We start from the raw sequence: 20,361 nt of genomic DNA, 5'->3' as shown, positions 1-20,361 counted from the left end.
CAGTTAATCAGTGAAATCACCTGGTGGAGTCAGTGGCTGCAAAGAAAACCTGCACCCTCATGGCTCTTTCTGGAACAGGTTGCCTACCCCTGGTCTAGAGTGTGAGCAATCCGGTGTTCAAATCCCACTGCCATCCCTGCCACAAAAATAAGTCATCCAGTCACAATTGTATGCACACAAAAGAACAAGGATTCAAATGATAAAAGTTTGTAAGTGGTGGTGCGCAGAGTGTGTGTGTCTGCGCAGCAAGTATCATACTTTCATTTCTTTTTCTTCTTTTTTTGGGTGGTGGGGGGATGCTGATACAGATATTATGGAGAGTTTAAAGACATTCTGATACAGTTATAGCTTCCACTATACAGTACATAAAAAGCAATGATTCTTAACACTCAGTTATCAACCCAAAATGCAATAACGTCTGTTTTACAGTTTAAACATGAACTTCATTATTAACTAAATATAAAAAAATGCAAATACTGTACAACAAAATATACAGAATTAAAAATTAAATGTTTTTGTGTAAAAAGTAATGTAACATAAATGTATGTTCTCTGCATTGTAAATATTATTCTGAAAACCTGAGCAGTAAATTTAAGAAAATGAGTGAACTTTTTTTTCTCCTTTCTATGTGAAATGTATTTGTAGACACTATTGATTATTGTAAATGACTGAGCATGAAATAATAAAGAATCATACAAACTCACTCTGCCTGAGCAGAGAAGCTTTGGCCATGTGACATTCTCCAGCCTCTAGGATTGGCTGTAAGTGAGGGATTGTCTCCAAACAAGACACACACTCTTGATGAGATCCTGTACTTTCAGGAAGCTGTTGAATCAAGTCTCTGTGACATTCCAATGTCACCAATGATCTGTTAATATAACCATGAGGAAAAGTTTATTATGACACGGAGGTGTTGTGTCATTGGGGCTCAGAGGGTTCAAATGAACAGGTCCTGTTTGTTGTGCTTTTTTTTCCAACCACACGTTTCCCTTCCAGTCAACATTTCATGAATATGCTTTGATCTAGCACCCTGTGAACAGCTGCCCCGTTCAGCAGTGACCTTCTGTCTTACCCTCCCGATAGAGGGTGTCACTGAGTGTCTTCTAGACAACTACCAAGTCGGTAATACGCCTCATGATTGTAGATGTGTGGACTAAACCAAACTGAGAGATGGCATTTATAATGGCATTTATACTGCAGAAATAGTGATTTTGAAACTTGAAAAGAAATATTTTAAGCTCTTGAGATTGGCTTTTTGGAACTGCATTGCTGTAAAGAACAAGGGGTTGGGGGGGGGGGGGGGGATGCTTGAAAAATTTTAGTTTGTATGTAATGAGACTGGAATATATATTCACTTTCTGAAATATCTGAAAAAAAATTGATATTTTTCACAATATTATTTTACTTTGTTCCAGCTGCACATGTCCAGCTGTCTTTGCTAAACTTCTGCATGGCCTTTGAGGAGGAAAACATGCACCACATGAGGCATTAGATGTGTAGCTGCAGTATTCATGATTGCAGTGTGTTTGTTTTGTAGATTGCAGTGTGTCGTGTAAGATGTCCTGGGTGCAGCTGGAAGCCCTGTGTCGGTTCGAGGGGCTCCAGTGCCAAGACCTGGGGGTCAACCGAGCCAACGTAAATGAGTATGAAGTGGAGTTCTTGTGTGACTATAAGAAAATTAAGGTAAGATTTAGTCAGTGCAGTGTTGCTAAAACATTTCTGCCAAAACCTTACATAGTATATATCCCAGATCACTTGATGATGAGTTAGTTATACTGGGGTCAATACAGGGTGATACACCTGTCTACTTATACAAAATGTATTTCGACACTTGTGTGCTGATTAATAGCAGGATCCAGTGTCAGCTCAGTGGCCCTCTCGTGAGTGAGCTGGTGCTCACTGGCGAAGGCACAGATCCTTCACTCACGAGCATGTGTGGGTGAAGGCTCCTGCACATCTGAACTCGGTACTGCACGGTGTGTTACGGATGGAACGGTTAAGTCTGGTTTGGTTTGCATTTCCATCGCTGGCAGAACCCTTTTGGTTTGTAGGTGGAACACATATATATTGACGAGCACGTGTACGAAAGTGTGAAAGACATAATCTAAAAAGAAAAATCCGGAAATCACAATGTATGACACAATTTTTATTTATTTATTTATTTGTATGTTACTGCTGCAAATAGGTATTTGAACACCTGTGAAAATCAATGTTAATATTTGGTACAGTAGCCTTTCTCTGCCATTACAGAGGTCAAACGTTTCCTGTACTTTTTCACCAGGTTTTCACACACTGCAGCAGGGATTTTGGTCCACTCCTCCATACAGATCTTCTCTAGATCTTTCAGGTTTGGAGTTTCAGCTCCCTCCAAAGATTTTCTATTGAGTTCAGGTCTGGAGACTGGCCAGGCCACTCCAGGACCTTGAAATGCTTCTTATGGAGCCCCTCCTTAGTTGCCCTGGCTGTGTGTTTGGGGTCATTGTCATGCTGGAAGACCCAACTATGACCCATCTTCAATGCTCTTACTGAGGGAAGGAGGATGTTTGCCAAAATCTCGCAATACATGACCCCATCCATCCTCCCTTCAATACAGTGCATTCATCCTGTCCCCTTTGCAGAAGAGCACCCCCAGAGTATGATGTTTCCACCCCCATGCTTCATGGTTGGGATGGTTTTCTTGGGGTTGTTCTCATCCTCTAAACATGGTAAATGGAGTTGATTCCAAAAAGCTCTATTTTGGTCTCATCTGACCACATGACCTTCTCCCATGCCTCCTCTGGATCATCCAGATGGTCACTGGTGAACTTCAAACGGGCCTGGACATGTGCTGGCTTAAGCAGGGGGACCTTGCTGCCCTGCAGGATTTTAAACCATGACAGTATCATGTGTTACTAATGTATTCTTTGTGACTGTGGTCCCAGCTCTCTTCAGGTCATTGACCAGGTCCTCCTGTGTAGTTCTGAGCTTTCTCAGAATCATCTTTACCCCACAAAGTGAGATCTTGCATGGAATCCCAGACGGAGGGAGACTGACAGTCATCTTGTGTTTCTTCCACTTTCTAATAAATAATCATAACAGTTGTCTTCTACCAAGCTGCTTGCCTGTTGTTCTGTAGTCCATCCCAGCCTTGTGCAGGTCTACAATTTTGTCCCTGGTGTCCTTAGACAGCTCTTTGGTCTTGGCTATGGTGGACAGGTTGGAGTGTGATTGATTGAGTGTGTGAACAGGTGTCTTCTATACAGGTAACAAGTTCAAACAGGTGTAATTAATACAGGTAAAGAGTGCAGAATAAGAGGGCTTCTTAAAGAAAAATTAACAGGTCTCTGTGAGCCAGAATTCTTGCTGGTTGGTAGGTGTTCAAATACTTATTTGCAACAGTAACATACAAATAAATTACCGGTATTTAAAAAAAATCATACATTGTGATTTCCGGATTTTTTTTTTTTTTTTTTTTTTGATTATGTCTCTCACAGTGGACATGCACCTAAGATGAAAATTTCAGACCCCTCCATGATATCTAAGTGGGAGAACTTGCAGAATTGCAGGGTGTTCAAATACTTATTTTCCTCACTGTGTGTGTGTATATATATATATATATATATATATATATATATATATATATATATATATATATATATATATATATATATATATATGCACACACTATGTTCTAAGTAGGGATGTCCCGAGCCGATCACATGATCGGAAATCGGGCCCAATTACGTGGTTTCAGACTTGATCGAAATTGGATGTTGCATCCCGATCAGGAATCCGGTATAGATTTTATCGTCATTATTTTGATCAGCGCTATTTCAAGCTCATTATTGCAGATTAATGTGCCTTTCATGCGTCAGAGCGTCAAGAATCAGTCAAAAAGCATTATTTTCAATGACACGTGTTGCTTTTTAGAGGCGTCAGAAGCGTCACGTCAAAAACTGAGCTAAAGCGACGCTTCTGACGGGAGCGTACATTGCCGCTTGTCGGCAGGCTGACGCGGTCAAAGTTCAACCCAATCTTATTTTTTTTTTTTTATTGAACAAAAGAAAGAACATAAGTTCAACCCAATCCAACTTTCGACGCTTTGAGCTGTGACGTAGCTTTGCGCTGTCCAATAGGAACGACGCGTCAGGCCAAAACACGGAAGACTAGTGGCAGAAACTACTGATCTGTACAAAACAGAAATGTGTCACAGGACTGCTCATTTATAGAGCTGTTTTCTGAAGAAAAATCCTTGGAAATGTTTTTTGTTGTTTGTTCCCTCAAAACTACTGTTTAAAAAAGTTTAGAACACTTGTAATTAAAATAGCTGTTAGAAACCTATCATCTGTAACTTAAAATCACCTGTTATTTCAGATTAGATAATTTCTTGTTTAACATAAGGTACCTCGGACATTTATTTTTGGATAAATAAAATAACATGGAAATTTGTAAAATTTTTTAAGTTTGGTAGATTATTACTTGATTGTTCAAGTTGCCTCAAGGAGAAGTGCACTGTTTAAGTGATAAATAATAAAATAAGGTGATTAAAATGAAAATATTATATATTTAGCATTTGTTCATTGTTCATTCAGTTTTTTTAAAGTATCGGATCGGGACTCGGTATCGGCAGATACTCAAAATCAGATGACTCCGAATTGGATCAGGGCCAAAAAAAACCTGATCGGGACATCCCTACTGCTCAGGTCAGTAAGTTCGAGTTTGTAGTCCCTAAAACGCGACTACAAACTCTAGTGACTGTGCTTTATCTTTTGTAGCTCCCAGACTTTGGAATGAGCCCACTCTACATGTTAGGTTGGCAACCTAACATGTAACACTGATTTGTTGTTGTTCTTTTGTCTTGTTTAGTTGCTGTTCAGCACTTTGTTAAACTCTGCTGTTATTTAAAAGTGCTGTCTAAATAAAGAATGAATTGGATATTTATCCCGGACACTTAGCTTCAGTTTCAATTTATTTTTATTCATATAGCACCAAATCAAAACAAAGTTGCCTCAAGGTGCTTCACACAAGTAAGGTCTAACTTTACCAGCCCCCAGAGCAAGAACAAGCGACATTGGTAAGGAAAAACTCCCTCTGATTGAGGAAGAAACCTCAAGCAGACCAGAATCAGAGGGGTGACCCTCTGCTTGGGCCATGCTACAGACTTAAATTACAGAACATTATGTGCGCAATGCATCTGTGCATGCATGGGTCAAACAGGGTCAGAAATTCCAGCTACAAAACACACACCGCTGCCATTGAATTTCGTATACGGTAGTGTTAGCGGACTGTGAAAGTTGAGGCTTACAGGGATTGTTTTAAAGGATTTAAGCCTTAAGCGACGCATACAATAATGACAGGTGCGCATTATGCTGTTTTCAAATGCTCGAACGGAATTTATAGGCTTGAAAGGTGGCTGAAAACACACAATTGCAATGCTCCGCCGAGTCCACCCAAAGACGGAAAGAAGAAGAAATGTGGTTGTAAACCTCCGTTCATTCTACACAATTTCCCCACAGAAAAGAAAGATCCAGACAGATGTAAAAGATGGACTAAAATTGTAAGTTTCTTGCACACATTTATTGTCAATATCCTGAAACCGTGCCAAATTATAATGTGGTTGATTGTCAGGTTCACCCTGTAATAGAAATCACAGACAACCTGATATCAAAGAAACACACCAGGAGTCACTGTTTCTCTTGTGCTCGTGAGGAGACAGAGAGAGTATTGCTCCAGCATGATTCCTTCATTCCTTCTCTCCTTCCCTCTCTCTGTCAAGTGACACTCTCCTTCAGCTTTTTATTCATTCAAGCAAACAAGGGTGCCGTCACCATAGTTACAAAGCAGAAACAATCAGCACAGACTCTCCCGGGAACAAGGACAGTTTCAATCTTGAGGTAAGTGTCAACATCAGCAAAATAAGATAACAAATACCACGTGCGAATGTGTGGCAACAGCTTATTTTTGTACTTGCTCTGACTAAGCAAAACAAAAACCTCAGATATCTCATGTATCTGAACACTGCGCAGGCATTGACATTAAGCTTTTTAGTGTACTTGTCCATAGGACAAGTAACCCTGGCGGTTTACTTGTCCTGTAGGAAAAGATGGTTGTCCGGACAAGCTAGTGCCACAGTCACGTGATACATACGCCAATGGCGCGTGTCACCTAGGGGTGTCAGGGGGCATGCTACTGTGGAAGTACTGAAATTACACTTCATGAATTGCTTCTCTCCTGTGTGGGTGATAAAATTGAATTTCCAAAAAATAAATTTTTATTACATATTGCATGGATAACCTCTAACCTTTTAATCTGTTAACCAAGACATAGCTCATAATGTTTCTCTCCTGCGATTGTTCATAATTGGGGAAAACATTAAAATAATTGGTAAATGCCAATATGCATCTGCTTCTCTCCTGTGTGTTTTCTGAATTCATCACTGTTCAATGCATGATCATTTGCCAGTATGTTTTTTGATAAAGTAAATCAAATTCTTTAATTCAACATTTAAAAATGCCTTACTTGTCTGCAATTGAAGGAAAATCCCGACAGACACGGCAGTATATTGTGTTGTCCTCTTCCTTGTGCTCCAGCCACGGATAATCCTGTGTCCAGCTACTCACAAACTTCGGTTTCGGAGGTTTTAGAAAAGACATTCTGTTCAATATATTCTTCAAAAGGCGTGTTAATCGATGCGATGTTCGTTATCTAATGTTTCCCGTCACAGCATTTGCAAGAAGATGCTACGAATGGACACTCCATACAGTGGTCTCGTGCACACATGATACAGGGTTCTCCACAAAAACATTTTTAGCATACTGGTGCTGTTGGCAATTATTGCCCGAGGTGGCGCACGTTGTGAGACATTTTGACTGTTTTTTATGCATTGAAAGCAAGAATAATAGACTTACACTTATGTTGTAATATGTTGTTGCACTTGTAATGACAATGACAATAAATCTCATCCATCCATCTAATATCAAAGTTCTTTTTTGTATTTTTCTATGTTAAGAAAATAAATGACATTGAAAAGTTTAAAAACACATTAATATTTGATGGACATAACATTTGCTCTCTTTAAAAATGACGCACTGCACCTGTGCAGAGATTTTTCTGTCATGTTGACAGTTTAGCGTTTTTTTTTCTCTTTTTTTTTTTTTTTTTTTTACATTTTTGAGTGGAGTTTTAAAAAAACAAAACAATATAACCCCTAATTGTCTTGTTTGAACAAGAGCTAAATCTGGAATGATTTGATTGTCAAACCAGAATCAAATTTATTGCCAAGTAGGTTCTCACATACAAGTAATTTGATCTGGTGCCATTGCTGCATAAACAACAATAATAAAAAGAAAATAAAAAAATAATTCTGGAAGAAGTAAAGGAGTAAATCTGCTCTTTTAAAGATGAATCCTGGATGAAAAAAACTTACTGAATCAGTTTTTCACACTTTACTGTTTCACTGAGGCTGTGTGGTGAAGATGATCATTGATTAAAATTGTTTTGCTGCTTTTTTTTTTTACAGCTGTAGCGTCTCATAACATTTTTTCCTCTTCGCTCTCTCTCTTTCTGTCTCTCTCTCTCCCCCTGTGTGTGTGTGTGTGTGTGTGTGTGTGTGTGTGTGTGTGTGTGTGTGTGTGTGTGTGTGTGAGGGAGCGAGAGTCTCTTCACTGTCACACCGTATTTGAGCAAACTTTGGAAACATGAAGGCTTTCAACTGTAAAATAAAGCCTATAAATGAATTTCTGGAGCTACGCAAGCAGAATGAGCTCTTTTTATCTGAAGACTTTGACAGCTTTTTTCCACTGTGCTCTTTGAGCTGCAGCGCTGCTCGTCTTTCTACCGGCGGTGGAGGGGCGAGCGGGCAGTTCAGCACAAACAGCCTGGCTGTATTTTAGAAAAACTACCTGATAGCAGGGCAGAGTGTGATGGTGCTGTCAGAACACTGGCGCAGCACCATTGTTCCATTGTCTGGGGAGAACCCTGTGATATGTTTTCCAATTGTCCGCTGCGTGGAGAGTGGCGGGAAATACCGAAGACGCTTTCTTGCGAGGTGCGAGACAAGACGTGATGTAAATAAGAAAAAGGCGGCGGTCAGTTATTTTGGTTCTGAGCGATGAAAATAAAGAATTTGAATGTTTTAAACCAAAAAAAATGCCACTTGTCCCGGATAATCGTACTAATGTCGATTGTAGCGGCATATTGGAAAAACAGACACTTTGCATTAATCACGCCAGGAGAGACTTCTACTTCAGTTTAAAGAAAACAATTTCTTTAGACATTTAAGTGATAACAAAATAAAGCATATTCACAATTTTTCCAACATTGATACCGCCGTTTTCGTGCATCAGCTATGACTGTAATGTCGCGCCATGAATGACATGGCGCATAATGTTGTAAAATTGACATGTTCTATAAACAAACTGCATGCATGCACATATCATTGTATGTCTGTCAACTTATCAAAACAAACATGACACCAAAGAGGTTATATGTGAGACCCACCTTCTTTGTAGTCATTACGAAGCCGGTGGAGTAGCGATTTCTCATCCCTGATTAGCAAATATTCTGCAGTATCGGCAAACATGCAAGGTGGCCACAGTTTCAGACACTGGACTTCGTTTAACTATCCGTCAGTTGCCTTCGAGGGTAGGGCTGTTACGATTAGGAATTTCTGGGGACGATTAATTGTCAGACAGATAATTGCGATTGCCGAATATATTGTTTATTTTTTTTTTCCTTTTTTTCTTTTCTTTATATTCTACTATTGTAGTACAAGGCTACACAACTCTGGAAGAACGTTTGGCTTCTGTGAGTGGAGAAACTGGGAATAGTGCAACATTTTTATTTTTATCTTCATTTTACATACAGTCCCAACTTTATCTGATTTGTGGTTGTTTCTGTTGATTTCTGAAATTGTTTCTCCTCATCAGTCACGTTTTGTGCTTAAACAGTACATTAAACTCCAGATTGAACAAATAAATACCTTTGGAAAATAACAGCTGTTAAAGTTCAGAGTTCTCACCTGCTTTTTGTGATCTGTGCATCTGAACATCACCACAGCTTCTCCACGTCAGGGTTTTTGCTCAGTTCATTCATATATTATTATTTTTTAAATATGTTTTTAAAGATATTTGACCATTTTTTTCATCTCATGATCTCATAAATTCAGCATACGACGTGCACATGGTGTGAACAGGACGGTAACGGCAGAATCACACCGGGAGAGAAAGTTCAGAGAGAAGTAAAAGCAGCTCCACGTTTTGGTTTTGTTTTTTTAACATGTTCACTCGGGTTAAAATCCTCTCTCTGCTCCGCGCTCGCTGCATGCACTGATGGTTCTCAGGAGACTGTCGTGCCTCCATTCAGGAATCTCCCTCCCCCACCCCTCCTTCGAAGTCTGCAGCCTGTTGACTCCGCCCGCGCGCGCGTGCACACACACACCGACAGCTCCTTCGGTAAATTCTGCATTTTAGACGGCTATGACGAAGACGGCCACTGTTTTAATTGGCCATCTTATCCAAACGGCATGACGGATCGCTCCTCAGCCTCCATGTTATTGTCCTCCCTTACGACGAGAGCGAAACAGTGAGCGAGGCTGCAGCACAATGACGTCAGATTCGGAGTTGTTTTATGCTTTGTGGATAAAATAAATAATTCACGGTAATCGCGAATATGAAAAATAATCGCGATTGGCGAATATTGTAATAATTGTGACTGCCCTACTCGAGGGGTCAGAAATTTGTCTCCAACTATCAACAAGGACTGGTAGTCATTTTCGACAGCAGCTCTCTCTTCCTCCTTTCTCAGCACCAACGGTGGTTTCTGTACCGATGCAGCATACGCAAGGCCAGCCAGCTCTTCTTTCCGTTTCTGTCTACTGCCGTACGCAGTCCTGGTTGTAACAGGCAATCCGCGGAGCTTACAAAAACGCTTTAAATTGTTATCTTTCCAGCGGTTGAAATGTTCCAAATCATAGCACTCTTCGCTGCTTTCTGCCATCTTTGAATGTGGATTGGTAGCCGAAAAAATAAGCGTACCCATAATGCACCGCATGGCCTGAGATGTGCACTTAGCTTATTCACAAAATGAATATACAGGAAATTCTGTTGGTGCACAGGACAGGAGGGTCTCCAGCACAAATACCACTCCCATCTCTGGATGGAGCTGCACCTTAAACAGAGAGGAAAAAACAGAATCAGGCATAAGAAAGACAAGAAATACAGTATAATTTGTCAGCATTAAACAACAAGAAAAACAGGAAATACTAAATAAATGGACTGCATTTATATAGCGCTTTTCCATCTGCATCAGATGCTCAAAACACTTTACAATAATGCCCCAATAATTCACCCCAATGTGAGGGTGCTGCCATACAAGGTGCTCACTACACATTGCAATAGGGGATTAAAGACCTTGCCCAAGGGCCCTGAGTGATTTTCCAATCAGGCTGGGATTTGAACCGAGGATCTTCTAGTCTTAAGCCCAACACCTTAACCACTAGACCTTCACCTCCCCCAAGGTGATCTACTAAGGTGATTGCCTGCCAGTAGCCCAGAGCTTCACTAAAAGACCCACGATTTAGGTAAAGCTGAGGTAGTGGCCTGCTCCTTTTCCTAATAAAATGAAATGAATTCCAATCTTTAGCTCCAAGTGCACCTCTGTGTTTTTTTTTTTTGTTTTTTTTTTTTTTAATTGCACCTCTTAAATATCTTCCATATAAATATTTTCCTGACCTGTACTTTTGTTTTCAGAGCTCTTTATGATGCCAAGTGGCCTTCCTTCATCAAATATTTTGTGCATAACCATCAAATTCATAATTATCTGACCAGGCAGGCTGCACACTTGCATTTACCTGTGCATAGAGCGACTCGTTATCAGCATCACATCAGGTATCATGGTGTTAAATCTTGGAATGATACAGTACATCTTGTAAATCATGATTCACAAGCCAGATCTTTCTGATTGAGTTGAGCTAACCTTTACGCACTTTACGTCGTTTCCGCCGCGGTTGGCGTGTGTTTACCATAGAGTGTGTGGCGTTTACTCTTGATGAAAAATACATGTTTTTATCATCGTAAAACCGCCTACAGCAGGATTGTTTTCCACCGGCGCGGCTCCACCGAGGCTCCAGCGCACATCCACCGGCGCGGCTTTACCGAGGCCCGAGGCGTCAGCGCAGTTCCACTGGCGCGGCTTTACCGAGGCCCGAGGCGTCAGCGCAGTTCCACCGGCGCGGCTTTACCGAGGCCCGAGGCGTCAGCGCAGTTCCACCGGCGCGGCTTTACCGAGGCCCGAGGCGTCAGCGCACATCCACCGGCGCGGCTCCACCTGAAGCCCGAGGCGTCAGCACAGTTCCACCGGCATGGCTTTACCGAGGCCCGAGGCGTCAGCGCACATCCACCGGCGCGGCTTTACCGAGGCCCGAGGCGTCAGCGCACATCCACGGGCGCGGCTCCACCTGAAGCCCGAGGCGTCAGCGCACATCCACCGGCGCGGCTCCACCTGAAGCCCGAGGCGTCAGCGCACATCCACCGGCGCGGCTCCACCTGAAGCCCGAGGCGTCAGCGCAGTTCCACTGGCGCGGCTACACCTGAAGCCCGAGGCGTCAGCGCAGTTCCACCGGCGCAGCTTTACCGAGGCCCGAGGCGCCAGCGCGGAGTTATCTGACCATGGGTCCGAAGAAGGCACTGACAGCAGAGGAGGGAGACAATATCAAAAAGTCCCTGGACTTTTTGTCTGAGGAAATCTCTGTTGTTAAAATGCAGCAGAAATCCATTATGGAGCTGGTGGAAGAAGTGAAGGCTTTCCGGATCCAGAATGCCAAGATAGACCGGCGTCTGGTGTACCTGGAGAACCGTATTGCGGAGTTGGAACAGTACACAAGGATGAACGACGTTATTATTACAGGAATTCATATTAAACCTCGATCCTACGCACGGGCGGTGTCAGAAGACAGCGGAGGGGAGGCCAGCGAGCAGGAGGCCAGCTCAGTGGAACAACAGGTGGCTGACTTCCTGCAATCTAAAGGTATTCAAATGGACTGAAATAACATTGAAGCGTGCCACCCCCTGCCCAGGAGAGAGGATGGAGACAAGCGAGCAGTTATAATGAGGTTTGTCAACAGAAAACATAAAATGGCATTGTTAAAACAGGGACGGAAACTTAAAGGAACAAACGTATTCATCAATGAACATCTGACCAAAAGAAACGCAGACATCGCCAGGAAAGCTCGTTTCTTAAAAAAGCACGGAAAAATTCAACAGACATGGACATTCAACTGCAAAACATTTATCAAATTGAATGGAACACCAGAACAAGCGAAGGTTATGGTAATCAGGAACATCGAGGATCTGGACAAATACGACCAATAAGGTATGAGGACACAAACACATCACAACACCATGACACAGACCAGAGGAACCTATTCATCTACTACATCATCTACATCTGGAGACGAGAAGGATATAACTCAAAGGATTGCTGATCATGGAAAAGTAGAACTGAGAACATTTAAATACACAGACCACAATGTACTGGACTTGGAGCATGATATAGACCCGGACAATAATTTCTTCTCAAATATCAATGACAGTTGTTGCTATTATACAGATGAACAGTTTAATCGGATCATTAAAACGGATAACAAATTATCAATAATCCATTTCAACAGCAGAAGTCTATATGCAAACTTTAACAACATTAAAGAATATTTAAGTCAATTTAAAAAAATATTTAACATAATTGCTATATCAGAAACATGGATCAATGAAGATAAAGGAATGGATTTTGAACTGGATGGATATGAATTTAATTGTGTAAACAGAATAAGAGTGGAGGAGGAGTGGCTGTGTATGTGGATAAGAACATGGATTATAAAATAGTAGACAATATGACAACTGTGATTGATAACTTATTAGAATGTATAACTATTGAAATATGTGAAGAAAAAAAGCAAAAATGTATTAGTCAGCTGTATATATAGAGCACCAGGATCTAGTATTGAAACATTCACTGACTGTATGGGAAAAATGTTCTCAAAAACTAATCAAAAAACTGTGTTCATTTGTGGTGACTTAAATATTGATCTGCTCAATCCAAATAAGCATAAAATAACAGATGAATTTATCAGTATAATGTACAGTATGAGTTTATATCCAAAAATCACCAGGCCAAGCAGAATTACATCCCATAGTGCAACCTTAATTGATAATATATTCAGCAATGATATTGAGAATAACACTGAGTGGATTATTAATCAATGACATTAGTGATCATTTACCAGTTTTCATCGTTTATAATAGAAACCATCGGCGGAATCAGCCAGAGGAGAAAATAAAATACAGGCGAGTGCGGACAGAGGAAAACATGAACACACTAAAGAAGGATTTACAGGAGCAAAACTGGGAAAAGGTATACAGTGAAAGTGATGTTGATAGTGCATATGAAACTTTTTTACAAATATTTACATCATTATATGATAAAAAATTGTCCAATTAAACAAGACTACAGAAAACAAAAAATCCAAGCTCAACCATGGATGACGAAAGGGTTACGAAATGCATGTAATAAGAAAAATACACTGTATAGAGAATTCATAAAACTAAAGACTAAAGAGGCAGAAAATAGATATAAGAAATACAAAAATAGATTAACTAATATTATATGGGTATGTAGGAAGGAATATTATAGCAACATATTATATAATAACAAAAACAATATTAAAGGAATATGGGATATATTAAATAGCATTATCAAAAATGGTAATAAAAAACAGAGTTACCCTCAGTATTTCATTGATAATAATGTCAAGAAGGAAAATAAGGATGAGGTAGTCAACGGTTTTAATAATTTTTTTGTAAATATTGGACCAAGCTTGGCAGAAAAAATTCCCAATTCCCAACCTGAGGATTGGGATAATAATCTCATAGAAAGAAATCCCTGTTCAATGTTCCTCACAGCAGTGGATGGAAAAGAAATTATAGACATTGTGAATAATTGTAAATATAAAACATCTACCGATTTAAATGAAATTGATATGGTGGTGGTAAAACAGGTCATTGAATGGATTGTAGAACCATTAACATACATCTGTAACTTATCATTTCAAACCGGTAAATTTCCCAATCAAATGAAAATAGCTAAGGTTGTGCCGCTGTATAAGACTGGGGATAGACACCACTTCACAAATTATAGACCTGTTTCTTTGCTTCCACAATTTTCCAAATTATTAGAAAAGTTATTCAGTAATAGATTAGACAAATTCATAAATAAACATAAATTACTTACTGATAGTCAATATGGATTCAGAGTACATAGTTCAACATCAGTTGAGGAGATTACAAACGCCATAGACCACAAATTACATTCAGTTGGAATATTTATAGACCTTAAAAAGGCTTTTGATACAATCAATCATGACATATTAATCAGTAAACTTGAACAGTATGGGATTAGGGGGTTGGTGTTGCACTGGGTGAGAAGCTACTTAAGTAACAGAAAACAGTTTGTGAAGTTGGGGGAATATACGTCATCATGCTTGGACAATGCTTGTGGCGTCCCACAGGGGTCAGTATTGGGTCCAAAACTGTTTCTAATTTATATAAATGATATTATCAATGTTTCCAAAATATTAAAATTAGTATTATTTGCAGATGACAAGCATTTTTTGTTCAGGGGGGATTTGCAGGAGTTACTGAGGAGGATCAGTATAGAAATGGGAAAATTGAAAATATAGTTTGACAGAAACAAATTATCATTAAACTTAAGTTAAACAAAATACATGTTATTTGGCTATTGTAATACAGACATACAGGTTCAGTTACAAGTCGAGGGGGTAGATATTGAAAGGGTACATGAAAATAAGTTTCTGGGGGTGATAATAGATGATAAGATAAACTGGAAGACTCATATAAAACATATACAAAGTAAACTGTCAAGAAGCATTTCAGTTCTAAACAAAGCGAAACATATTCTGGACCACAACTCACTCCGCATTCTTTACTGCTCACTGGTTTTACCATATTTACAGTACTGTGCAGAGGTATGGGGTAATACTTATAAAGGTACAACACAATCACTATCAGTAATGCAGAAAAGAGCTATAAGAATTATTCATAATACTGGCTATAGAGATCATACAAATCCACTATTTTTACAATCCAAATTCTTAAAATTCACAGACTTGGTTCATTTTCAAACAGTACAAATCGTGTATAAAGCAATAAACAATTTACTTCCAGCAAATATTAAAAATATGCTTTTTAACAGATCAGGGGATTGCAGTCTGAGGGGGAAATTTAATTTAAAGCATCAGTGGGCACGAACAACATTAAAAGGTTTCTGTATTTCTGTCTGTGGGGTGAGGATGTGGAACAGATTGGGAGTGGGGCTCAAGCAATGTCCAAGCATGAACCAGTTCAAACAGCGGTACAAAAATATGTTTTTTTCTAGGTATAGGGAGGAGGAAGGGTAATGAGGGTTAGGGTGTTTTTGTTATTTGCTTTGGCTTGTAAATATATAGTATTTTGTATGTAAGTAGGTATGTGTAGGTGTACGTATATTTATGTTTGTGTATATATGTGTCTGTATATACAAGTATATGTATGTGTATGTATGTTGATATATATATATATATATATATATATAGAGAGAGAGAGAGAGAGAGAGGAGAGAGAGAGAGAGAGAGAGAGAGAGAGAGAGAGAGAGAGAGAGAGAGAGAGAGAGAGAGAGAGAGAGAGAGAGAGAGAGAGAGAGAGAGAGAGAGAGAGAGAGAGAGAGAGAGAGAGAGAGAGAGAGAGAGAGAGAGAGAGAGAGAGAGAGAGAGAGAGAGAGAGAGAGAGAGAGATCGGTTTAGGTGTGTAGGAATCTGTGTATATGTGGCAAAGGGTATTACTGGTTGTGGGGAAGAAGGGGTAGGGATAAATAAGCTGATGCTTCACCCTACCCCTTTTCGGACATGTTGGGTACACAGCAGGAACTTTTTTGTTGTTGTCTTTACTGATCTATCTTGTAATTGTTGTTGTATCAAATGTTCGAAATAAACAGTTTTCATTCATTCATTCATTCATAAATCCATCCATCACTTTATATGTTTATATTATCTAGATAAATTGGTGTAATACTGTTGTATACGGCTGTGCTATGTTTGTTTTTGTTTGGGAGTGGGTTTTCGATAAGCCTTTTTGTCTTCCACTACTCCCTTGCACATTATGGATGGAAGGGAGTAGCAAGATGGCGGGTGGCAGTGTGTCGGGAGAATCCACTGCCTGCCTTAGTGCTAATCCTGAAGTTTTTAAAAATCAATTTGGAAAGATTATTGTCGTGGATGAGTTCTTGAACTTCATTTCTGACAAAATGAGTACTCTTGACCACAATGAAATCGTTTTGTTGGCTACAAACAATTTTTCATTGGAATGGATTGCAAAATCAAAGGATTTCCTGTTTGACGTATGTCCGACAACAACACAACGGAAAATTAATTATATGGGAAAAGACCAGGACGTTAAAAACGTGAAGGCATGCTTAAGATTGTTTAATGAGTTTGGGGAATATATGCCTATGTTTGTCTCGCACCGTCTGGACAAACTTCCACCTGTTGGTTTTGGCAGTATCGACGCCTCAGCCCTGCTTAGAAGAATAGAGCAACTAAGCAATGAAGTTTCTGCGTTGCGCAGGACCATTGAAGCACAGGCGGATGTGAATGAGAATCTGATGGCAGCTACTGTGGCTGTGAATCGCCGGGTGAAGGCGATGGAGCAGAGCTGCACTCTTAACCTGGACCGCAGGGCCGCTGCTGTGGCTGCTGCAGGGGAGGTGGAGGTGCAGAGGAAGACAGGCTCTGCTCAGCAGGCAGAGATGGTGTTACCGTCTCCCCATGCTGCGGCTACAGAGAACGTTCAGCCTCGCACATCAGGTATGTCACCGCCGTGGAGTTTTGTTGTGAGCAATGGACGTAAAAACCCGGACATTAATGTCACACCTAAGAGGCGACCCATATCCACTCAGGGGAAACGTGAGCGAAGGAATAGGCCTCCCGGAATTATTGGCACTGGCACAGAGGGCCACATTCCTGTGATTACAACTAAGAGAGTGAGTATATTTGCCACCAAATTTTCTCCAGATGTGGATGCTGAGACTTTGCGCAGCTATCTATCTGAGAAACTGGTCAATAAGTCTGTGACATGTAGGAAGTTAGAATCGCATGGGAGCAGATTCGACTCCTTTCATGTCACTGCAGATTGTAAGGAGGTGGCTGACATGTACAGTTCCCATATCTGGCCAGCTGGGGTGTATGTGAGGAGGTATTTTGAACCCCGTGGGCACAGAGGCTCTGCTGGCAATATTCCTGTGGGGAGAAATGAACTGCTGCAGTCAGAGAATAATGAAACTCTGCCTACTTCCTCCTAAACTGTGATGCGGGTTGTCTCTTATAACTGTCGTGGGCTGCGTGTAGGTAACAGCGCTGGGGACAGAGCCTGACGTGTTGTGGTGGATGAAATACTTCAAAGTTGTGACATTCTGTGTTTACAGGAGACTTCCTTTCCAAACAGGATTTGGGAGGGTTGAATTATGTTCATGATGACTTTCACGGTGCTGGGGAGTCAACTACAGATCTCTCTCAGTGCATTATTAGGGGGAGAATCCCTGGGGGGTGTGGCCATCCTGTGGCATAAAAGGTTTGATTCTGTGATTAATGTTCGACTGGAAACTGACTGGTGTATTGGGGTTCATGTCAGGATGAGTAACAGAATTTATCATTCTGAATGTCTACACACCATATGAGTCGAGACATAATGATGATGAATATGTGAATAGGTTGGCATTTATTAACTCTTTTATTGTTGATAATTGCTGTACAACCGTTTATGTTGTTGGAGACATGAATGCAGATATCTCTGATAATGCTTCTTCTTTTGCTAAGCATATGATCAGGATGTGTGAAGACAATAATTTGGTTCTATCTAGTCAGGTGCTTCTACCTGCAGACAGTTTTACCTACTATAGTGAAGCCCATAGAACAACTAGCTGGCTTGATCATCTGATATGTACTGCAGATGCTCATGCAACGCTTGGGTCTATGAAAGGACTATATGAGGTGACCACAGCTGATCATTTTCCTATTGAGTTCATACTTAACACTGTGTGTCTCCCTGAGATAATGAGGGAGGATAACATCATAAGTGAGGCTAAGATAGACTGGACTAAACTGTCCTCAGAGGATGTATTGTTTTATTGTGGGAGATCAGATGCACTTTTGAGAAAAATACATTTACCTATGCATGCCATTCGATGTTTGAATGTTAACTGTAGTGACACTTCTCACTGTGATGACCTCTGTGAAATGTATAATTGTATTGTGTTTGCCTTATCAGAAGCCAGCAGACCTCTACTCACTCTCCCTAATAAAGCTGTAAATGCTCAGCCTGGGTGGAATAGGTATGTCGCTGGCCCCCATGCAGAAGCTAAGGCAGCCCATAAAGCCTGGGTAATTGCTGGTAGACCTAGGCAGGGGCCGGTTCATGAGTATAAAAAGGTAACCAATACTAGATACAAATATATGCTGCTCTGTTCAACTGTGTCAGAAGTGAGCCCTACTGTACAGGTAATATAGTACACATCAGCCCCTATGAAATTTCCCAAGCCATAAGGCAACTGGCTGATAACAAGGCATGTGGCATGGATAATATCACTGCAGAGCACCTGAAGCTTGCCAGCTCTAGGGTTGCTGTGTTGCTGGCTATTTGTTTTACAGGGTTGGTAATGCATGGTATTCTGCCAGATGCTATGTTGACAGTTATTTTAGTACCTGTTATCAAAGACAAGGCTGGGAAGGTAGGGAGTATGGATAACTATCGGCCTATTGCCCTAGCCAGCGTACTGTCAAAGGTGCTAGAAAGTGTCATATTTAACAGAATTGGGGATTTTATTTGTACCACGGATAATCAGTTTGGCTTTAAGAGTAAGCATAGTACTGATTTGTGTATTTATGCATTAAAAGAAGTAGTAGAAAAGTACAGAGGGCATGGCTCAACAGTGTTGGTGGGCTTTATTGATGCCTCTAAGGCATTTGACAGAGTTACCCAAGTTGAAGTATAGGGGTGTTCTGGCTAGCATCATACGTATCCTGGCATATTGGTACGACCGACAGACTATGCAGGTGAAATGGGGGAGTTTTTTATCTTCTCCCTTCAGAATTGGCAATGGGGTACGGCAGGGTGGGCTTTTATCCCCAAGCCTATTCAGCCTGTACATGGATGAACTGTCAAGGCAGTTGGGAGATTGTAGAACAGGGTGTATTGTGGGCAACACCTTAATCAATCACTTGATGTACGCTGATGATTTGGCCATTATATCTCCCAGCAGTGCAGGGTTCCAACAGCTTCTTAATATATGTTCTGACTATGGGGTCAGGTTTGACATCAAGTATAATGCCAAAAAGAGCATGATAATGATATGTAGGACCAAGGAGGATCAACATCTTAACTTCCCAGGTTTCTATTTGTCTGGTCAAACACTGTCTGTGTGCACCAATATAAAATATCTAGGACACATTGTTAACAATAAGATGGAGGATGATGCTGACATGCTCAGACAGAGAAGAATGCTGTATGTCCAAGCCAATGTGTTAGTGAGAAAATTTCATTACTGCTCTGATGAAGTGAAGGTGAACTTCTTTAGAGCTTACTGTACCCCTATGTACACGGCCCCCCTCTGGGTGAGGTATAAGAAGGAGAGTTTGCAAAAACTTCAGGTTGCATATAATGACTGTCTCAGAATCCTGCTGAAAAAGCCCAGGGGTAGTAGTGCCAGCAAGCTCTTTTGTGATTTAGGGTTAAACATCTTCCAGGCTACCCTGACAAGACTGATGTACAAGTTTATATGTAGACTGCAGGGGTCCGTGAATAATCTCATTATGCAGTTGACCAATCCCAGCTGCAGTTCTGTTAGATACCAATCCCATATGTGGAAACACTGGTATTTGTGCCTTTTATAGAATGTGTATGCACTTTTTTTTTTTAATGGCATTTTTTACTGCTTCTATTTATTAGATGCCTTTTTATTTAATTTGCATAAGCACTTTTTTATGTATGTATGTATGTGTATGGGTGTGTACATGTGTATGGGTGTATGTATATATGTATATATATTGTATATGTGTGTATGTGTATATATATCTATTTTTTTTAACATTATGTGATATATACACTTTTTCTTATACTACATATTTGTTTTATGTTTTGTATGTGATGGTAAGTCTATTTGGATGTTGGAGTCTGCTATAAAGTTTGACTATTATTCATATTGTATCTCTTTTTCTTTTATTGTATATATTATTTTTGTATGAGTTTTTTATTTTTGTGCTAAGTAATCAAATTAAGAGTAAAA

At 40.3% G+C, this 20,361-nt stretch overlaps 1 protein-coding gene across 1 annotated transcript in view; it reads left to right on the top strand.

Moving 5' to 3' along the window:
• Positions 1–20,361, top strand: part of LOC117512869 (histone-lysine N-methyltransferase SUV39H1-like) — a 100,228-nt gene that overhangs the window by 48,054 nt on the left and 31,813 nt on the right. The window contains exon 2 of the mRNA XM_034173109.1: positions 1,538–1,683. Within this exon, the coding sequence (XP_034029000.1) occupies positions 1,538–1,683 (146 nt within the window). The remainder of the gene's footprint in view (positions 1–1,537; positions 1,684–20,361) is intronic.

The sequence above is a fragment of the Thalassophryne amazonica genome, chromosome 6 (assembly GCF_902500255.1).
Source record: "Thalassophryne amazonica chromosome 6, fThaAma1.1, whole genome shotgun sequence".
Taxonomy (NCBI): domain Eukaryota; kingdom Metazoa; phylum Chordata; class Actinopteri; order Batrachoidiformes; family Batrachoididae; genus Thalassophryne; species Thalassophryne amazonica.
The sequence above is the reverse complement of the archived record's forward strand: the minus strand, read 5'-3'. Positions and strand labels throughout refer to the sequence as shown.